Source organism: Pleurodeles waltl, chromosome 7 (genome assembly GCF_031143425.1).
Source record: "Pleurodeles waltl isolate 20211129_DDA chromosome 7, aPleWal1.hap1.20221129, whole genome shotgun sequence".
NCBI lineage: Eukaryota > Metazoa > Chordata > Amphibia > Caudata > Salamandridae > Pleurodeles > Pleurodeles waltl.
The window spans coordinates 1,045,430,025-1,045,452,392 of NC_090446.1; the positions used below are offsets into that span (position 1 = coordinate 1,045,430,025).

Below are 22,368 nucleotides of genomic sequence, written 5' to 3' on the forward strand. Positions count from 1 at the left end.
CACAGCAGGATAACTGAAAGCCTCACAGCCCTACATAAGCAAAACTGACGTGAGGAACACTGAAAAACAAGTAACAGCACATTATGGATCAAGAAGCAAAAGAATAGAGAGAGAAACAAAGTTATCTTGTTGCTCCAACTCTACTGTCCCCAAAACGTCTCAAGGCTGAGTGAGCCTGTGGACCAAACAAATGGCATGTACGGTAATGTAGAATGGATTGGTTCTGAGAACCCTGAGGTATGTAACCAGGCACAGAGCACAACTGAGGAAGCCATAGTTCGACCCACAGAGCCAGTGAAAGGTATGCCACAGCGAACAATCAATTTAGCTGCATTCCCCCCACCCTGAATTACAGGAGTAAGAGTGCTCCTGATTTTATCTGGAAGCAACTGTTTGCTAAAGAGTCCCGTAAAGAATGAGAGAAACATCCAAAAACACAAGACCAGTTCACAGAACATAGAGCAGAACTTTTGTCGAAAATAATATGCCTCCCACAGACATCTAGACTCATGGACTCTCTCAGGAGTAGTATGGGGTAGGGACTGTGTATCAGAGAAAGTTAAAGCAGCCTGTGCCACTAAACTGTGAGGAGTAGGATGCCTGATCAAACAAGGTGAATCACCAGGGGCAGGATAGTACCTATGGGATATATCCTGGTCAACAGGGGCTCTTGTAGCAAGCTTAGCACAAACACCCAACAAGACATGTAGTGCCTCGCTATAAGGAAGCACCGGCTCAACCCCGGACTGGCTTTGATGGATACTATCAATTAAGAGATCTGAAATCAGCTACATTAAGGGAAGGGTTAGACCTAACACCTCTGCAACCCTTCCGTAGCAAGTCCCAGAGGGGAGAGGAGGCCTGAGAATGGAGAAGAATCCGAGACACTATCTGTAACCAGATCAGACACCAACTGTCCTCTCTAGGAGAATCCGATTCCAGTACTGCCTCTCCACCATCACCTGCAAAAGGAACAACAGGAGAGGAGCCTTGTGGAGGTATGACCGGTGCCATTTCTGACGTCGACCAGCGTCAAGAAGGCTATACCTTGACATTGGCATCGATGTCAGATGGAGAGAGGGAATGGACTTCGATCAGCACCGCCAACAAAGTCGCCAGAGTCAGCTGATCGGACAGCGGCGACAAAGATGAGAACCCTGAAGGGCTGTGCACCAGTGCAGTAACAGTTGCGTCAACTGACTATGAAGGTCGAACTGAAGCAGAGAGCGAACCCGCTGGAGTGGACACAGTTAAGGTCTTCACACCTCCTTGGGACCAACAGGTGCTCCAGAGGGAGGTGACTGACTGAAGATTGCGTGAGGAATAATACGCAACTGGTCTAGAGTTACCCCAACTCCCGAAAAAGGGAGGAAAATGTGGGCGAACCCCATCTACTCGGCTGATGGGAGGTTGAATGCTGTGAGGTCGGTAACTGCTGATGCCTATACTGCTTGTGAGACTTACCTTTGGACGTCAACGGAGAATGGTGTCCATGAGAGTGACGCCTCGAATTGCCTTGCAAACGCACGTCAGGCCAAGAAGGAGATTTCATGAGAAAGACAGATTCCAACATCTGCACCGCAACATGTTTCATCTGACACTCTTGCAGAGCCTTTGTCGAAGTCGCTGACAGAAGCCGCACTCCTCAGTATCATGGGGCTCACCCAGGCACCACGTGCACACTGAATAAGGGTCTGTAGTTGATACCTGCCATCCACAGGACCCACAGGATTTAAACTCCGAAGACATAGGAAGCACACTGCTCCAAGACAACAAAAACGTTTAAGGAGGCTGATAAATGGCCATAAAAAAAACTCTTAACACTTATGTGTCCCAATCCGGACTATGAGTTAACTTGTCCAAATCTTTTATCTTCCTGCTAACCCTCACTATGCCTGATCCCAGCCCACTAACTGCCACCCCTTCCTTATCCTGGCAACCAATCACCTTTAGGTACATTGCTATCCAGATTTACCACACAGATACTGACCTATTCGACAGGAACTTATTACGAGCAATCACCTCCCCTCAAGTCCCAGATGACATTCTGAAAGACACTGCCTGTGTCAGTGATGGGCAGGGTGGCACTGCTTTAGATGGTCGCTTTACCTCTCCTCCGGTACTGCTTTGCTAATCTCCCATTGTATATCTGTTTCATTCTTTAGCTCTTTTGAACGTGTCATTCATGGATTTATCTGGAATACTTCTCCCTGCAGAGTAGCCCTCTCCAAACTCTACAAGTTGAATAACCAAGGAGGATTGCCACTCTCGAACCTGGAAAACTACAATCTAGCAGAGCAGTTTCAATGCGTGGCGCACTGGCTGTCCTCCAGCCATCCATTGGACACAGCTACATCAATCCTCCCCTTTAAAATTCTGCATCTGTTCCACCCCTGCACCAAATCCCCCATACAGCAATATGCTACTCTGCGTAGCATATTGCTGCTACCGCAGATGTCTTTACCTCACTAGAGCAATGATTCCTTATGCTCCAGCCAATGTTCTCCTGTGGACACCATAAGGTCACCACATCACCTCACTGACAGAACTACTACCTTGGCATGCTACAGCTGTTCACTCCCTTAGCGATCTTTATGACAACAGTACGCTCCTCTAATAAGAATCCCTAATGGATGTTGCTGGATTACCCATCGGAGGCTTTCTACTCTATTGCTCTTTTATTGGCACACTACAACGGGAATGGGGAGAACTTCCACACACCTTACTCTGCAGTATCTGCATATATGTGGCAATGGAAGGCACCCAATATGTTGGCTGGCAGACTCACTGCGATGACGTGCCTCCTCAACACTTGCGGATCTCTGTGATCAATAGGAAACCAACAAAGGGAGACTGTCCACAGATAAGGAATGGTCCTCCCTATTAGAAGGTCCCATAAACGTGCCAAGCAATGCACAGTTTTGATTAATACAGTTCTACATCACATGAAGGGCCTTCCTCACACCCGATAAAATTACTAGATATTATAACCGAACCAACGCCGAGTACCTGTGCTGCCACGTAATAAATGCAGACCTCCACATATGCCGTTATCATGCCCTTGTACACATCATTATTGGAAAATTGTACTGCGTCAGCTGTCTCAATGTGTGAACCGAACTATATTGCACACATGGGAGGTCTGCCTGCTGGGACTTTTCCGCAGAGATAAAACGCACAGAGCCACACCCGGTTTCTGGACCTGGGCCATATACTAACTAAACGGCTCGTCACCCACAAATGGCGCTTACCAGACACACCAAATTACGAAGCGTGGCTGCAATCCCTGGGTGTCTGGGTACAAGTAGAGGGCACTGACCTTTGTCGAGAGAACATTCTCAGCCTGCGTAAATACCTAGTAGCCACCAACTGGGACACAATCCTGGCAAACCTTCACACACCCATACCCACAACATCAGACTATTATCACAAACAATACTGCCTGTATGTTTGCGACCCTCCCATCGTCTGACTTATCAGGCGCACTGCATAGAACCCACTGACTCCCCCACTGCACCTTCTCATGATCAAGCACCATCATCACTGTCACGCTTGCTAATGTATACACTAAATTAGATGAGGAGCACCACTAACATCCTTACTGGATTTGAATAAAATGGACTTTGGGTCTGCATGCCAATAGTTCTTCTACCTACCCCTTTATCCTTTTGACCCAGTATTCCCCCACCCTAATTTTGTCCTCTTGATTTCTAGTTACCTTAGCTAGTTCTTGTTGGTATTACAGTTATGACATGTTTATAAATGTCAATCTTCATGCATAGTCTCCAAACCTGGAACTCTAACCATGCACGCATGCATAATGAACCTCCAATCTACCAACTTGAAATTAAGTATGTTTACTTTAGGACACTGCTCAGCAACTTACCCTCCATATTTACACTGCAGATGATTAAATGCTACACTGAGTAAGCCTTAAACACATACTACATGATGTGGCATGTCTAATACTGCAAATGGTTTCTGCTGTACATGCTGTGTTTCTGTAACAGTAAAGGTGTTACAATGCAAGCAGAATGTGTTTAAGCAAAATAAAAAAAAGATTTAAAAAAATAATCCAACAGGTATGAGCCATGTAGCCTTCCACTTAAAACGTAACATAAAAACAAGCAATTTTGTGAATGTCACCCAGGATTTTAGGGTCTGAATTTCAACAGCAATATTATCCAAAGGGACGCTCAGACTAACTTAGTTAAGATGTACAGAGAGCCAGCGGAGAGTTGCCGGTGAGTATGTGGGGGAGTTTGTATGTTTTATCATACTATCTGGGAATATCCGATGATACAGGTTTTCTAGGCAGCGATGGTGGCCTAAATGAATGAGGTGCTGGAGAGGGCAATGACTGTCTCGACAAAAAGGTGTCTCCTTAATATCTGTAGCGCTGCAGATCTAACCCGCACAGAGCAGATGTGGCGGACTTTGGGACGGACGGTAGTGAAACGTAATATACAGTAGGATTATGTGGAGCGGTACAGGCACTATTGTTGCGGGACTGGAAAGGAGATCTGGACTGGTGTTATTAAGGGTTACTTTTAGCACTTAGGTTGGGCACCCTTATTTTAGCATTAGGCCCGTGGCCCTTTCCTTTTTTATACAGGTGAATTTTATTCATTTCATATTTTTTAAGCCTAGCCAGCTTTTAGCTACGTATTTTATATTTTAATCAGCTGTTCCTTTCAGATAAGACACAGTTGTTTGTGCTGCACATTTTATAAGCCATTTGTACACAAAGCACTCTGTGCCCTGTCCAAAGCTGCCATGTACGGTACATGATATTCTAACTTCTATTGCCACTCCAGGAGCTCAGGAATCAGTCTCCATTTTCTAGACACATCAGTATGTCAGTCCTGTTCTTAAATCTCTGTATGAATTACTATATAAACAACACATTAGCCTAAGGGGGTCAGGGGGCATTCCACTCATGGCCATCCTAGAATGCATACCGTTCCACAGACAGTTTCGCTGATCCTGACACGGACTCTTCAGCTTCCTGAGAAGATTGCAATCCAGACAACAGGCAGACCCTTACAATCATAACCAAGTATGGAGTCGGGGTTACTACTTTGAATCGGGAGAGGCAGAAGGGTTACCACAGCTGTGCTCTCAGGCCTAGACATAGGGTGTAGAAAGGAATCTCTAGGATCTCCAGAATCATACAAAACAGTTGGGTTGTTCATCTTCTTTACACTGGTTGCAATGATGATTACAGAACTATGTTTCATCTGCCTTATCGCATCTCATGCTTTTTATACTGGGATGCAATTGCTTCAAGAAATACATTGAAATCCAGTTTGCATATCGTGTTCTGCCTTGGCGTGTGTGAGTAACTGAGTGAAAGGGGTATGGTCTGTTCACCATGACTTCCCTGAGGAGTCAGAGGTTGCTACAAATCACCTTCTTCATAGGGTTGGGTGAAACACTGAGGGTTAGCCAGGAGTCAGCACGATAGCTTCCAAACAGTGTGGAGTTGATAGTCTCCCACACTCGGTGGTGCTGCGGCCTTAAACATGCAGTCTTATAAACAAATTAGGAACCGCACAACATTGTATGGTTGCTGAAGGTTGGGTATATGAAGGCTGGGGCTGCCCTAAAAAATGGGAGAACATCTGGGAAAGTGGATGCATATAGTGGTAATATATGTAATGACTTTATCTCCACTTGCCCGACTGAATAGTGTTCAGGTCTCAATGTACCCCTCATTATAGACCCTAGCAGTGGGAAAGAAATATTGATAAACAACAGAGTAGCATTCTGATCGCTTGCTCACCCCCATGTAAGTGCTCAACTATGGTTTTGCATCTTTGTTTTGTTTAGCATATTAATAAAAAAGAATTGTGTGTGTTTATATATATACATTTATTTTATCCAAAGGGAAGGGCACTTTCAAGTAGTCAATGGCCGAGGTAAAATAGGACCCTTGGGGCCCAACTGGGCTCTCTGACTCTACCCCACTCAACTACGTGGGATATTACAGGCAACTATCAACTAAACATTGTTTGTTCATCTAGAATGATATTATTGCTTGGCTCGGTGAACCCGTGGGGACACAATTTAGATGCAGAATTACATGTCCATTTATGAGCCTCTTCAAGATGAAGTTGATTTGGAATGTGAGTCTACTTTATGGTTGTCTCTTGTTCCTTCGTTTCCCAGATATTGATACAAGCGATTATAACTAATCCGTACTTTTTTGCCACACAGAGATGGTGCATTTCATTGAGTATCATTTGACAATATGTGGATTTGTATATATATGTAGATGCTGGAAAATTTTAATTGATCAATATATTTTTGTTGTTTATTTTTTCACATTTGTTTTGTATTTTAGATGGGTTAGCACTTTTGCACCATACATTTTTAGAGACTATGGCCATCATTTCATACTTTGACATCGCAATAGTTGTTTTTACATGACAAACATGTATGTTTAAATGCCAGTTAAATGGTGATTTATTTATTACTAATTTATCAGTTGAGGAACAGTTTTTGATACATTGCTGCTATTTAATATTGTGTTCTTTTTTAAAATATTTGTATAGATGAAAGAAGCACTAGGCACTATAACTATGAGTGAATAGATTATCCTTGATAACATTAATGTTTGTAGGCTCATGAACATCTGACATCATCAATTATGGTTACATTAACATATGTGGTTTGACCTAATTATTATTCAATAGGTATCATCATGTTTACAAATATTTAATAAGTGGTTAAAATGTATTTTTGTCTAACCAAATGTCGCCTCTGTCACAGTTATGTGACTTAACAGCATTAGTACAATCAATTGTACTTTGTGCTGGCATTAACATGCATGTTTTAAGATGGCCGCCATATGACTAAGCACTAGTGTGTCACTGTAATAAATGAGGGACTAGGATTGTATTTATAGATGTGATAAAGATGGCTGTCAATGTCCAGTAGAAGGCGGTAGCAGAAACGCGTAGACATTTTTGTGGAGACAGCGTTGTTTTGATTATTATTATTAATAAAGCGGATGAATTACACTTGCAGAAGTTGGTCTTTCTCCGCTTCTTTTGGAGCCATATCTGACTTGGTGCAGCCGTTTGATGAGTATGTTCTCATCTTTTGTGGATTATAGGTATATATATTTATTTTATCCAAAGGGAAGGGCACTTTGAAGTAGTCAATGGCAGAGGTAAAATAGGACCCTTGGGATCCAACTCGGCTCTCTGACTCTACCCCACTCAACTACGTGGGAGTGCCCTTAACTTTGGATAAAATTACAGGCAACTATCAACTAAACATTGTTTGTTTCATTGCAGCCCGGCCCTTAAAAGAACCACTACTAGCTATAACTAATTGCCCATTCATGTGGCCCTCATCATACCTAAATGGTAGACATTTCCAGACCTCTTACAACGTAGCCTACGCAACCTCTTCGCCATCTTAATAGAAGTCTAACTCACACTTTAGAAGTAGATTATTACCTCAATGAACAAAGAGGCATAGCTTTGAAGCTAATGATCCATTAGTGGAGTCAGTAGCAGGTTCAATTCGCACTTGAGTAGCATATGGGCTGTCTAAGGAGATCCACTGCAGATCCATCAGAAATACATACATTAATAGAATGTTTAACAAAGATAGATCCTCTAGTCAAGTGAAGGGTAAAATGAAGACTCTGACATTGATATTGAAAATTGGCCTATCTGTCTGATAACACAAGCGACAAAATCTAGTTCATTTAGTCATATCTGGACAAGCATTACGCAGACACTTAGCTCTGACAATAACACCTACCTCCTTAAGCAGTTCAGGACCTGAAATCTGACCTGCTCTAAAGCAGAGGTTATAATTGTGGGCTGTTGCAGTTTGAGTGGTATTACATCTGTACTACTGTAGGAATAAGATAATATTCAACAGGTATCTTCTAATACCTGCCCCAGCAAAAGGGGAAGTTTGAGAACTGCACATTATTCTGCCATTTTGGGGAAACTAAGACCAATAATGTTAAAAATGGTCAGCGTGTTCTCTCTATTATGTGCGTTACTGAAAGTAGGGGGATGGTTAATACAGTGTACAGCTAAGGAACTGACAATGCATGTCACCCATTACTCCTCTTGGGGAATTATCATGCACAAATTGCTGGACTACCTTGCAGTGCTGGTTTTACTTGTGATATGTAATTTGCAATGGCAAACAGCTCTTCCTTTCACGTTAATCTCAAATTAAATAGGCCAAACAGAAGTATATACCGAGCAAAATCGTAACATCAGTTTCGTGCACAATGTTATAGACCTCTACATTTTGCAGTTGTTCACATAGTTCAAGGCTGTGACATTTAACGTTCAGCAGGATAATCACATTCTATTGTTGCTCATGTGGGCAGAAATTAGTTTAAACCATTTGTCATTGTCCTGAGTACCTGCAGAATATACAAAGCTAGCACTCGGACATAAAAAAGTCAGCTCACTGTCAGATCGCCTTCATGTCCTAATAAAAGTATTACGGATACCCGTGAAACCATATGAATCTGGCATTAAAATGTCATTTAGATATGCCCTCATCAGACTGTTGTGATCTTCTGCCCAAGTTAAAGACTATTTGACATTGGTTCTACTACAGTCAGCAGATTTGACAGTTCGCCCCAAAGCTCAGGCTATAGTAATCTAAGCAACCGTATGTAGGAAACTGGCTCTTGTTGTAGTTACAACCCACCACACTTTTTGCCTGAAATTGATTTTGACTTGACAGAGTGTGCTGGAATCCTGGTAACCAGGCTCCAGCACCAGTGTTTTTTCCCTAAAACTATACCATTGTTCTACAATTGGCACGCCTCTGCACACAGATGAGTCTCTTTGTGAAAGGTACCAGAAGTACCAAGGGCCCAGTGGCCAGGGAGGGGCCCTAAGGGCTTCAGCATGTGTTGTGCCACCACAAGGGACCCCTCACCAAACACATGCACACTGCCACTGCAAATTGTGTGTGTTGGGGGGAGAAAAAAGGTAAAGTCGACATGGCATTCCTCACAGGATGCTATGCCCACAAAACACTGCCTGTGGCATAGGTAAGTCACCCCTCTGGCAGGCCTTACAGCCCTAAGGCAGAGTGCACTATATCACATGTGAGGATATAGCTGCATGAGCAGTATACCCCTAAAGTATCTAAGTCCATTCTTAGAAACTGTAAGTGCAGAGTGACCATATTAAGTATATGGGCTGGGAGTTTGCTATTACGAACTCCACAGCCCCATGATGGCTTCACTGGCAGCTGGGAAGTTTGGTATCAAACTTCTCAGCACCATAAACGCACACTGATGCCAGTGTTGGATTTACTGTAAAAAGCACACAGAGGGCATCTTAGAGAGGCCCCCTGTATTTTATCCAACCTTCTAGTGTACATCTGATTGGTATGTGCCAGCCTGCCACTAGCAGACAAGTTTCAGACCCCATGGGGTGAGGGGCCTTTGTGGTCTCTGAGACCAGAGACAAAGTCTGCTCTGGGTAGAGGTGCTGCTCACCTCCCCCTGCAGGACCTGTAACACTTGGCGATGAGCCTCAAAGACTCAGGCGTCCTGTTACAGTGCCCCAGGGCACTCCAGTGTGTGGATATGCTAGCCCCACTTTTGGCAGCAAGTCCGGCAGGAAACTTAGGAGGAGTGACCATTCCAGCCAGGGCCACCCTAAGGTATCCAGAGCTGAAGTGGCCCCTTCCCTGCAGAATCCTCCACCTTGGGTTGGACAACAGGGACCAAGAGGTTTAGGGATGTCCCCCCCCTCCACAAATGGAGTGGGTACAAGAAGGGTGTAGCTACCCCAGGGACAGTAGCCATTAGCTACTGCCCTTTGACCCCTGTAACACCCCATAATCTAGTTTTTAGGGGCACCCCCGAACCAAGCTCACCAGATTTCTGGTGACCTGAAGAAGACAACACAAAGAAAAAGGAAGGACTGCTAAGCAGACCGCCAGCAGAAAAGACTGAAGACACCAAATGATTTGGTCCTAGCCCTGTCTCCAGTTTCTGAAGCCCTGCTACAAAAATGAGACGCATCCTGTAGGACCAGTGACCTCTTAAAAACCTCAAGACGACTGCCTACACACTAGAGGACCAAGATCTCCTATGGAAAGTGGCCCTGCCCATAAAGAACCTCCAGCAAAAGACTCAAAAACTGCCTCAGATCCGCGAGTCCTGCCCACTCTGCACCTGACGCCCACAGCCCTTGTCCAGCTGACCCACTGGTCCAGAGCAGGTCCCCAGGTGATTCTGACCTTGTGTCCACCCTGGATCAACCCCTCCTGGCCAACACGACGATGCCTGTAGCCTAAATCCATCGCATTCAACGCACCACGTCCGGCGGCAGGTCCTTCTCCCACCTTGCCGACAAAATCTGGAAATCCCTCCCCACCAACCTATGCAAGACCTTCAGAAAGCACCTCAAGACATGGCTCTTCGAGCAGTAGCACCCCCCCACCCCACCTCGGCGCCTTGAGACCCTACCGGGTGAGTAGCGCACTCAACAAATATATTGATTAATTGATTGATCCAGAGGACCCCCTGCCCTCTGCTGACCACTGCACCGGCAGCCCGCTGGCCTTGGGGAATCCGACCACCGGTCCAGCAACGTTCAGCAGGCGGCCCTCCTCCTTTTCCAGCCTGCAGTTTTCTGGAACCAACCACACTGGACCTACACTGCAGCATCTTTGTGACCCCCAGGATCCTCCTATTGAAAAGCATTGGGAGCTGATGCTGTGGCTGCGCCCTGCACCTGGCTGCCCCTGCGCCACTGAGGGTGTGTGTTTGGTGCCGACCTGTGGCTACCCCGGTGCTAACCTAAACGCTCAAGGTCTGCCCTCCCAAGACACGGGTACTTACCTGCAAGTAGGCCTGATTTTGAGTGCCCCCAGTCTCCATTGGAATCTATTTTAAATCTTGCCTCATCTTTGACCTCTGCACCCGGCCGGCCCCATGATGCTGGTGGTGGGTGCTTGGGGTTGACTTGAAGACCAACCTGTGGACATCCTAGACCCCCAGAAACTGGAACTGTAAGTCTTGTACTTACCTCACAACTGTACCAACTTTTCTTCCTCCCCAAAACTGTCTTTGAAAATTGCACTGTCAACTTTAAAAACAGATTATTGCTATTTACTTGAAAAACGTTTATCTTGCCAAATTAAAACAAAGTGATGTTGATACATATGCTTGCTACTTACTTGCAAATGTACTTAACTGCAATCAGAATCTTGTGGTTCGAGAAAGCAAGAAACTAAATATATTTTTGCTATATAAAAACAATTGACCTGGAGTTAGTCATTGAGTGTGTGTATCATTTATTGCCTGTGTGTGTACAACAAATGCTTTGCACTACCCTCTGATAAGCCTAACTGCTCGACCATACTACAACAAAAGGGAGTGTTAGCATTATCTACTGTGGCCTCTGTTAAGCCTCTGGGGAAACCCTGGACTCAATGTATCTCATTTTGAGATAGTATTTACAGAGCCAACTTCCTACACCGTTACAGCAATTTCATTTGCAATTCGGCCTGTTTTACTTAAATGAGGACAGAGACCATTAGACCCATCAATTACAACAAACATGTCACTTATAATAACTACACTGTCTAAAACATATTGTAGAAGAGCTACAACCTGTTTTTATGTTTAAAGCTGAGAATGAGTAATGCACTTTCAAAAGAGAGGTCGAGGAGGAGGTCAAGAAGAGGAAACAGAGGCAAAGGGAGGCAAACCATACCTGGGTATGAAAAAGAGATCCCGAGACAGAAAGATATAGATCATCAGCGGGAATTAGCCAATAATGTTGTGAATTTATCTAAGAAAGAACTTTCACCAGATATGTTGCAATTATTAAATAAAGGATTAAGTTTCTGTCCAACATCTAGAGGAGATACTTTTAAGTTTAAGATAGATCTGTACAAATATATCAGGAAACTTAAATTAAAGAGACATTTTGATGCCCTATTGACACCAGCAGCAGATACACCCAAAAGTGTACTGACTTTGAATGAGACGACAATACAGGATGTACATGATACCGCGATGCTGTTGTCAATTACGGATTATGAAGAGCATCCAACAACAGTCTCCATGGTATTGCAGGATCTGGATATCATATTGGATGTACATGTAACAAGTGGACTTAAACGGAAATCCACTTGGACACCAAGACAAGTGTTGGACAATAATATTGATGTTTTTTTCAAATTGGTGTCGCAAGATTTGAATCGGGAAGAAACCAGAAAGAGGACCTTCATGAAATCTAATTAAAATTATCGGGAGCATTTGGCATTAAAAATGTTGAAATCTGATGAGGACTTGATCATCAAAAGAGCTGACAAAGGGGGAAACACAGTGGTGATGAATCGTGTTGACTATGAAAAAGAGGTTTATACACAGTTAAGGGACACTGATTGCTATGAGAGATTATTGTATAATCCCATGACATGGTTTACAGGTGTGATAAATAGACTGTTGAGAAATTGGCGGGGTGAAAAGCTATTAGATGAAGATGAATATTTGTACTTGTGGGTAAATCGTCCAAGATATCCTTGTTTGTACACACTACCAAAGATACATAAACAATGTGCTTTTCCACCAGGGAGGCCGATAGTCTCAGGTATTGGGGGTCCGACTGAGAAGCTGTCTGAATTTGTGGACATATTTTTGCAACCCTTTGTGTATAATCTGCCCTCGTACATTAAGGACACAAAACATATACTTAGCATACTATCAGATATTCATTGGGAGCCAGGTATGATCATGGTGACTTTAGATGTAGTGGTATTATACACCAGTATACAGCATGAATCTGGTATAAGAGCAATTGAGCATATACTTAATAGAAGGTCAGTAAACTTAATGGCACATACACGTATGCTAATACAAATGATTGATCTCATTTTGAATCACAATTATTTTCTTTTTAAGAAAGAATGGTACAAACAAAAACAGGGGGTAGCAATGGGGTCGAGATTCTCTCCCTCATATGCGAACCTCTTCATGGGATGGTTTGAAGAAAAATGGATATGGGGCTCAGAAGCAGTGGAGTGGCAGTCGGATATTCTTTATTGGGGACGATACATTGACGACTGCTTTATGTTATGGACAGGTGAAGAAGGTAAATTAATGAGATTCTGTGATTACCTTAATCAAAATGATGTCAATATTAGATTCACATACAAATATAGTAAAACCAACATAGATTTTCTTGATGTAGAATTGTTTTTAGTAAAGGATAAGATTGAAAGTAGGTTGTATCGCAAACCTACGTCTAACAATACTATGTTACACGCGAAAAGCGCACATCTGAAACATCAAATAGAAGCCATCCCCTTTGGAGAGATGGTACGAGCTAGACATAACTGCAGTTTGAATAGTGACTTTCAACAGTGCATTATGGACATGGGAGTGAGATTCATTAATAGAGGTTATTCAGAGGATTTAGTTACAAAATCACAACATAAGGTTTCTAAAATATCTAGACCCAAGACGTTATTGCATTACTGTCCCACGGGTGATGAGAATAAAAGTAAGAACTCTCAGAAAGTAAGGATAATTCTAGATTATACTGAAAATTCACATAAATTATTGAGGATTATGAAGAAACACTGGGCTGTACTCATGCAAGATCGAACTCTTCATAAATATATTGGCAACAAGCCAGAGGTAGCATATAGAAAAGGCTGCACACTGAGCAATATTCTCAGTCCTAGTTATTTGCCTGATACCACTAGATCTAATTGGTTAGATTTTCATAACTCAGGCTTTTATAAATGTGGATGTTGTGCCATGTGCAAATGGGCCTGGCAAGCGAAAAAGACCTTTCAGGATGTCAATGGTAAGGAGTACATAATTAGGTCACATTTGAACTGCAATACCAAATTCACAATATATATGTTATCCTGCAAATGTGGTAAGATTCATGTGGGCAGTAGTATTTGTCCCCTGAAAGTGAGAATTTCCGAACATCGGAGAGCGATAAAACAGGAAGATGAACAATATCTCATTGCCCTCCACATGAAAACATGTGAAGAACAAGGTATCCATAAGGAATTCAGAGTTCTTGGCTTTGATTTGTGTGCACAGAACCCACGAGGTGGGAATAGAGAATTGGCTTTACGGAGAAAATGTGGATAATGCGATTAGGGACAGTGGAATTAGGTCTGAATTCAGATTATGAATTGGAGTACTTTCTTGGTGAGGGTTAAAATAGATTAGTAATATATACTGGAGTAATAATATGTATGGTAATAGTCACAAAAGTGCCCAATTTACAATTAACACTTATTTTAATAATATAAGGAAGTTAGTGTACATCAGTATTGTCAGTTAGAGAATTTTAATTGGCCATCTTCTATTTGATTCCTTTTATTTTATTAGATTTATTTTGTTTTTCTTACATACCTTTTTTTACAGCTTTATACATAATAGCGGTTTATAGATTTTGAATAATCATTTTGATCTTACTCTCTGAGATTAAATTTAGTTTGCAGTTATAAGCTTCGAATTAGGAGTTTCTTTCAATTGTGAACTGATTTGTCCTGTTTCTACTGAATAGGTTATAGTTATAGCATGGGAGCGCTCACACAGGAGTCCTTTTTTGATTTCAGTGACTCAGGTAGTCAGTTTTCTATGTCCATGTATTAGTCTATTTCATCGCCGATGTGAAACACAGCGGGTTTCTCGAGCTCCGAGCGCACTCGCGATGGAGCGTTACTACTTCAATTGAAATAAAATATTAACTATGCCACTCCGAATGTCGAGCAAAGGTAAGAAATGGGATACTGGCTAATACGCCCTAACGCATTTGATTATGACAATGTTTTCAATGGTCGATATCGAGTCTGTTTGACTATTTTAGACCTACAATTAGTTGAAAACCCTGACGAATATGAGAAATAAAAGGGCAGTAATTCATCTTTAAAGGTATGCCGTGAGACATTATCATATTAATATTCACTGTCAGCATAGCTGGATGGGGAATGAGCACATAAACAGGTAGAACACAGTTGTTCACAACATTATTGTGTAGATTGAAGCACAAAGGTCTACATTTTAATAATGAGTGGAGTAATATATATTATGTTATCACTATTAATTACAGCATGTTTAGGAGATTAATTGGGCACACTCACTTATTACTTGGTTGTAATATTTACCAAAAATGTTCACGGTTTCCACATGGCGAGTATGGTATTTGCAAAATAATAACAAACAACAAGTGTTAATCTGAAGGCTAACTTATGTATATTTTATGTAAATGCCGTTTAGGAAGTCCTGAGGAAGTCAAAGGGCACTCCCAAGACGAAACACGTGTTGACTTGGCTTATGGACGGCTTAATTAATTTGGCTCATGGACGGTTTAATTGATTGAATATTTAACAATGGATTTAATTGCAAACTGTTGAAGAAATTTTGAGGATCTCTGGATATAAATTGGAACATTATATAAGAGTGTGACGAACTTGGATTTTGTGTTATAATGTACTTAAATGCAAATTAATTTGAATTTATTGGACAACAATATATTATATGTTCTCTAATACTCATGTGTAGATGTTTATTTTTGTGAGTAACTGCACTAAATAAGTTTGATTGGATATTAATAACGCAAGCTGATTAGATTCACTTTCCCCTTTTGTTTGTAATCGCTCCAATAGACTGGATACATATCACATTTCAATTTGGTGTTATTTGTGGAACTAGCTAACACATGTATCAGAGTAATTGTTTTACAACAATGAATTTACGCATTCTTGTCAGTCCTCTGATCAGTCAATGGATGGTCAATATGTCAACATTGATGCTCTTGCTATCGCTAAAGTCTAAATGACTTCCACTTTGTCCATCACTGAGTAGTGCTGACATCAGGCTCAACCGGAATACCCTTAAAGACTGGTACTAGAATGTAGTGACTAGAACCCTGTAATAAACTCTCTTTATCGCTTTTTTATGTATTTTTTTGCAGCATTTGCAATACTTCATTCATCAACTTACATTTTGGACTTTCTCATGTGTTGTTGAATGCGATTCAGGCATCTTTCATGAAAGGAAAGTTGCACTTTAATGTACAAAAGGCCAGACCCCGAAATATGCAGTCAGCGTTTCCGGTTTCAAAAGTATCTTCAACAGTTTCTGCTACTGCCCCGCCCCTTATTCTTAAGTAGCATCATGTATTTTTTCAAGATTAAATGCCTTGCTGCATTTTACTGAAAGCACCCTCCCTACAAGTCATCGGTTTCTTACATTACTGTCTTTCTAAACGCCTCTGTCACAGAACTGCTACAAAGAGTTTCACTAAAAGGAAATTTGTTATTGGTACCCAAGGACATTAAACAATGAGAAGCTGTCAAGACTATATCCCCTAAACAATGTATTTCTTTAAAATGGTATACCCTGTAATGCTGCATGCCCAACACTTCAACCAAGCATGTCTGTTGCCTTGCCACCCACCTGTCCATGGATGATGCTAGTTAAACAATAGTGTCTACTACTGAAGTATTTATTTCAGTACCTCAATCAATTAAACGCTGCTTTACTTAAACCTTTTCTCATGTCCTTATGCATAAAATCAACAACCTCCTTGACTAGCTGGATTAAAGGACATAACTACCCTCCGAAGTGGACAAGGGTATTCATTGGTCAGTAAACCTCAGTTCTGTGTTTAAGACTCTAGTGGCAAAGAGGTGTAAACATTAGGGATTCCCCTAGCACTAATACCATAAACTACTACATAATTCACCATGCCATTAAACAGAAAGTAAAAAGCAATCTCAACAACAGGCCTAAATGTATTACCAAAACACTCTACAAACATCTGGGATAGAGACAGTTCTTTCTGACACATTTTCAACTGTGATTTTTGAAAAAGGAATAAATGGGATGTTAATCTCCAGGGCTGTTGTGCAAGAAATTGCTAACTGTCTAAATACCCAACATACTTGGTTTACTCTAATTTTAAGGTCTGAAGACATCAAAGCTCTTCTGAGGAAAGCCATATAGGATTTATAGTCCATTGGGGTAGCTGGGAATATCTCATTTAGCAATGTTTCCGGAGATAGGTACATCTGACTCACTTTATTTATGTCTGGAAATCTACAGGTACATCATCAAGTTCCACATGTTTCTTTACTATTGGAAGAGTAAACTCAGTAGTTGGTCCCAGTGACTTCAACTGAGAAAACTTGGAAAACAGAGGAAAGGAGGAAGAAAGATGGGAAATGGTGCACGTCATGACGTAGGCCAGTAGTTCCTAATCTTTTTAGAACCCCGACCCAATTTTCGGAACAACAAACTTTTACAACCCACCTAGCTTCAAAAGACATGAGGCGGCCATTTTGTAATGTAACTGAAGCATCATGCAGTAAAGTTCTGTCATTTACAGATCGCATAATTTCCACTAAAATGGCCACAGACATACACATTTATTGATGAAACTATATTGCTCACAAATGATGTGTGGAAATCGGGTTTTAGTGAAAATGTATCATTTGAGCCCACCAAATAAAGTGTCTTTATCAGTTTTGATTTTATTTAGATCTTTATTTCCATCACAATTCAGAATTACAAAAAACGTGCTAAAATGTGCTTGATTCTTTATTTGCTGTCTGTTGAATGTGTAAATGTTCCCTTGCACATTGGCGAAAGAGTTTGGAAAAACAAAATGTGTCAACTCATGAGAAAAAGTTAGGAGTTAGCTCTGAAGCTTGGTACTAAGGCACAGAAGGAAGGGAACTGACGTTAGTGTGCTTGAGTTGCACTTATATTACAACTCTAGCTGTCACTACCGGGCAAGGTGTGGGGATGAGGGGGACGGAGCTGATGTGAAAGCACACGCCACCTTTTTGTGCAGGCGTTATGATGAACAAATATTGCACATTCAAGTCTGAGTTAGGAGGATCCATCAGACAAAAGACCTACATCAATCTTACAGTAAACAATCTAGAGAAACTGTTCCAACATGAGGCCATAATCAATGGTGCCAAAGGATGGCAAAAGGTCTAAAAATATCAGCAACCCCAAAATACACTGTGTTCACCTCCCATCACCAGTCATTTACAACTGAGAGAAAAAAACAACATAGTTGCCTGGTGGATTCCACAAAACCCTTCAGTTGCTCCATCTCTGCCTTTGCATCAATTTGTTTGAATACAGAAAAAAAAAATCCCATTATAATCTATATTCTATTTTATTGAAATGCTGTAACTACCCTATCCTGCCATATCCCATATGTGGGATCTGTAATTCTACAGAAACAATTATTACACACTAACCTTGTACAAGGAATAGGACTTCAGCTGTCTGTCACAGTTTCAACTTTAACACACAGCTGTCTTCTGTAGTAAATAGGCTGATGGTTAGCGGAGCCAAACATGTTTAGCATATTTTGACAGAAAAAAAGCTAAGTAAAATTTCAGATATTAAAGGAATACTCAATGAGAAATATAGTGCAAGGCAAAAAAAACAACGAATTCTGAAATCTGTATCATTAACATGGAAGAGACTCCTTGAGATGCAGTCAAAATATGGTTGTTTACTTCGTACAACAAAATCTGTTTAAGCCCTGCTATGTCAACAGGTTAGCATGATGAGCAAGCATTAATGAGATTAGTGGGGATGGGGTGGCCATGTGTAGATTGTTATTTTCGGAGGGTACATTCATCACGATAAAGGATTGTAGACCTATCACAGTCCCATAGCTATTCATCAGACTCAATTACTACAGCGTCAATAATCTGTGCGCTTCTGTGCACTCCACAGCAGTCAATTTACCCTGCACAACCCCAAAGAGACACGTTTACTTAAATTCATGTTATTTATGCTGAGTTATTATTAGCTGTCAACATCAGATATAGAAGCCTGCTATCTCTTAAGCCCCTCACGCCTTGTGAATTTGAGAAAATAATGGTTAGAAGGTAACTAAAGATAATGATTACTAAAGTATTTTCTATTTCTAACCAAATCAAACTAGCCCATCTTACCACATAAATTATTGTTTTCTTACTGTAGTCTGAGGGCATTAGCCCCAGGAGGAGGGCAGATAGCAAAATACTTCTGCAATATAGGAGGGGATTTCTCATGGGGAAATACTTTCGGAAAGGGGATAAATGTCAGACGCACTAAGACTGTTGAGAAAGACACTGAGCCATCAGAGAAACTGTTGCTCCAGGGACGTACTCCCATAAGTTTGGGTATATCTATAGTAATACAATACTGCGCTCTTGCAACAGGAAAGGGACTATCAGAGGGAGTGGTGCATGGGAGGGGATCAAAACTGGGGAGAAAAGAGGCCGATTGTGACTCTACGGCCTAAATTTATAACATAACTTAGTATAACAAAACATAAGCCTACTGACTTATTTCTCCATGTCCCCTCCCCAACCCACCTTCCCTTTGCCCCCCACAATACTTTGCTTACATTTAGGGCATATCTCATAGGGTCGTGAGTGGAGAACAACTAAATGATATCTGAATTCAAGAATTTCTCAAATGAAAGGCGATGACGTTGATGCCAAAACATTAACTAAGTGCGCAATCTAAAATGGAGTACTATTTACTGATAAACTACTATTCGACCTTCTAAAGTGTATTGTACTTTAGGGTGAACCATTAAAACTGAAGCGTGTATGTGTTGCGTTATGATGTTGGCTCTTAACCAAATATTAAAATCCATACCTGCATTTCCCTATCAGGTTTTAACTTCAGTTCTTCACAGCAATCACGACATAGTCTCAGAAATATATAATCTTTTGTTTTCTCTTCAATAACAGCTTCATAAACTTTCTCTTTGGTTCCCTGGGTGTATCCCGATTTCTCTTTAACGACAGGTAAAACATAAACAGCGTTGACTTTGGTCATTACCAGCCGCCCAGCCAAAGTGTCTTCTGAAAGTGTTTCAGTGAGTTTGAAGCGACCAAACAGTTGTCCATTTTGGGCATACTTTGCACCTCCAGAAACACCAGTGAGCATGAAACTTGCTACAAGCTGCAACTGCACTTTTATGTTGAACCTACAAAAATATATACATAGGTTACTATAAACGTCAGTGTGCACAGATTAAGTATTATCAAAATAAGCACAGAACTCATTCAATTATTGGTCGTAGCCAGCATCAGCAGCTCAAACATATTAACAACTTCATTAACAAAACTTCCAAGTTTTCACATTTTATCCTTTTTTTATATTTTATGTTGAAGAAATCCATAATTTTAAAATGTGATTAATGCAATAAAATTGGACATATATGCCTAACGCACAAAGAAGCATCTCCTTTGGACCCCGCCAGCGCCAAGACCAACCTACAAGAGGGTATGAAGGACGTCGCAGATTGGATGAGGCTCAGCCGCCTAAAGCTGAACTCTGAAAAAACGGAAGTCCTCATCCTCGGCAACACCCCGTCCGCCTGGGACGACTCCTGGTGGCCCACGGCCCTCGGCACCGCACCGACCCCCGCAGACCACGCCCGCAACCTCGGCTTCATCTTGGACCCTCTTCTCACCATGACCAAGCAAGTCAACGCCGTGTCCTCCGCCTGCTTCCTCACTCTCCGCATGCTCCGCAAGATCTTCCGCTGGATCCCCGCCGACACCAGAAAAACCGTGACCCACGCCCTTGTCACGAGTCGCCTGGACTACGGCAACACCCTCTACGCCGGGACCACCGCCAAACTCCAAAACCGCCTGCAACGCATCCAAAATGCCTCGGCCCGCCTCATCCTCGACGTACCCCGCAACAGCCACATCTCCGCACACCTGAGACACCTGCATTGGCTCCCAGTCAGCAAAAGGATCACCTTCCGTCTTCTCACCCACGCACACAAAGCCCTCCACAACAAGGGACCGGAATACCTCAACAGACGCCTCAGCTTCTACGTCCCCACCCGCCCCCTCCGCTCCTCTGGCCTCGCACTTGCTGCCGTCCCTCGCACCCGCCGCTCCACGGCGGGTGGGAGATCTTTCTCCTTCCTGGCGGCCAAGACCTGGAACTCCCTCCCCACCAGCCTCAGGACCACCCAGGACCACTCCGCTTTCCGGAGACTCCTAAAGACTTGGCTGTTCGAGCAGCGATAACCCCCCCTTTCCCCCCTAGCGCCTTGAGACCCGCACGGGTGAGTAGCGCGCTTTATAAATGTTAATGATTTGATTTGATTTGATTAAAAGCAATCATTTGACCAAGTACGCATGCAGTTTAAGAGTTCAAAGTCTACTCAGGAATTTAAACCATTGTGTCCTGCACCAGAGATATAACAAGGCAGGTCTGCAACAGCCACACAAGCAGTGTTTTTTTTCACCAATTTTTACATTACAAATTAAAAACATATTTGCTGCTGCTGTCACTTGCGCTGCTCCTGGTAGCGCATTCGAGGCCCTCCTCCACCAGCAGGTTCCTGCCTGGGCCTCATCCTTGGTGGTCCAGTAGTGATTTTCTCTCTGCTCTTTCTCAGTTTCTTTTGTCTTTTTGCTTTTGCCTTTTTCCTTTTCCACTCTTATTTCTCGCTCCTCTCTCTCCTTCCCATCCCTGCGGCCTGCCTCCTGCTCAGCGCTGCTTCCTGCCTCCCAGCTGACCAGCCGTCTCACCGCCATACCCTTCTTAATGGTGGGCCCACCATTGGGGTTCCAAAGGCAAGCCCATCTGCGCCCGTCCGCATCTGGACTGTGCTCAGTGCCAAGGTCCCTGGTCCCCGTGCCTTTCTCCGCTACGATGCCAGCACCCTCCACACCTTCAACTCCGGATGATCCACTGCCTGCCACCTTGCGTCACCAAAGGACACACAAGGCTCATTCACCTGCAACTGTGCCTTCTCCTGTCTCCACACCCCGGACCCACCGATCACACATCCACCTAGCACTGGACCAGACCAGTTCAGCTGCATTCTACTTAACACCCGCTTCTTCATCAAACATGCATTGGAGATCTGGGACTTGCTCGACTCCTCTGCTCCAGACGTCGCCTTTGTCACAGAAACCTGGATGACCCAGACATCACCACTGCCATTCCAGACGGCTACAAAATCATCCACAAAGACCGCATCACCCGACCAGAAGGAGGCATCACCATCATTCACAGAAACACCCTCCGCCTCACTACTAGCTTCGACGACCTATCTCCAGATATGGAGCATCTCCACTTCCAAATCCAGACCAACCCGAACACCACCCTCCGCAGCATCCTTGTCTACAGACCCACCCCCAAGACCCTCCTTCACCAAATCCATAACCGATTTCATGGCACACCACACCTCAACAGACTACATCCTCCTCGGCGACCTCAATTTCCATTAGGAAAACCTCAACCACCACAACACATCATCCTTATTGGAGAACCTTGCCACCCTGGGACTCAAACAACTGGTCAGTTCCCCAACCCACTCAGCA

The 22,368-nt window shown here is 42.7% G+C and overlaps 1 protein-coding gene across 8 annotated transcripts in view; it reads right to left on the minus strand.

Annotated features, from left to right (window-relative positions):
• HELZ (helicase with zinc finger) overlaps nt 1-22,368 on the minus strand; it is a 1,413,339-nt gene that overhangs the window by 882,678 nt on the left and 508,293 nt on the right. For all 8 annotated transcript variants that reach the window (XM_069199901.1, XM_069199892.1, XM_069199898.1 and 5 more), the window contains one exon: nt 19,670-20,003. In XM_069199901.1, coding sequence (XP_069056002.1) covers nt 19,670-20,003 — 334 coding nt within the window. The remainder of the gene's footprint in view (nt 1-19,669; nt 20,004-22,368) is intronic.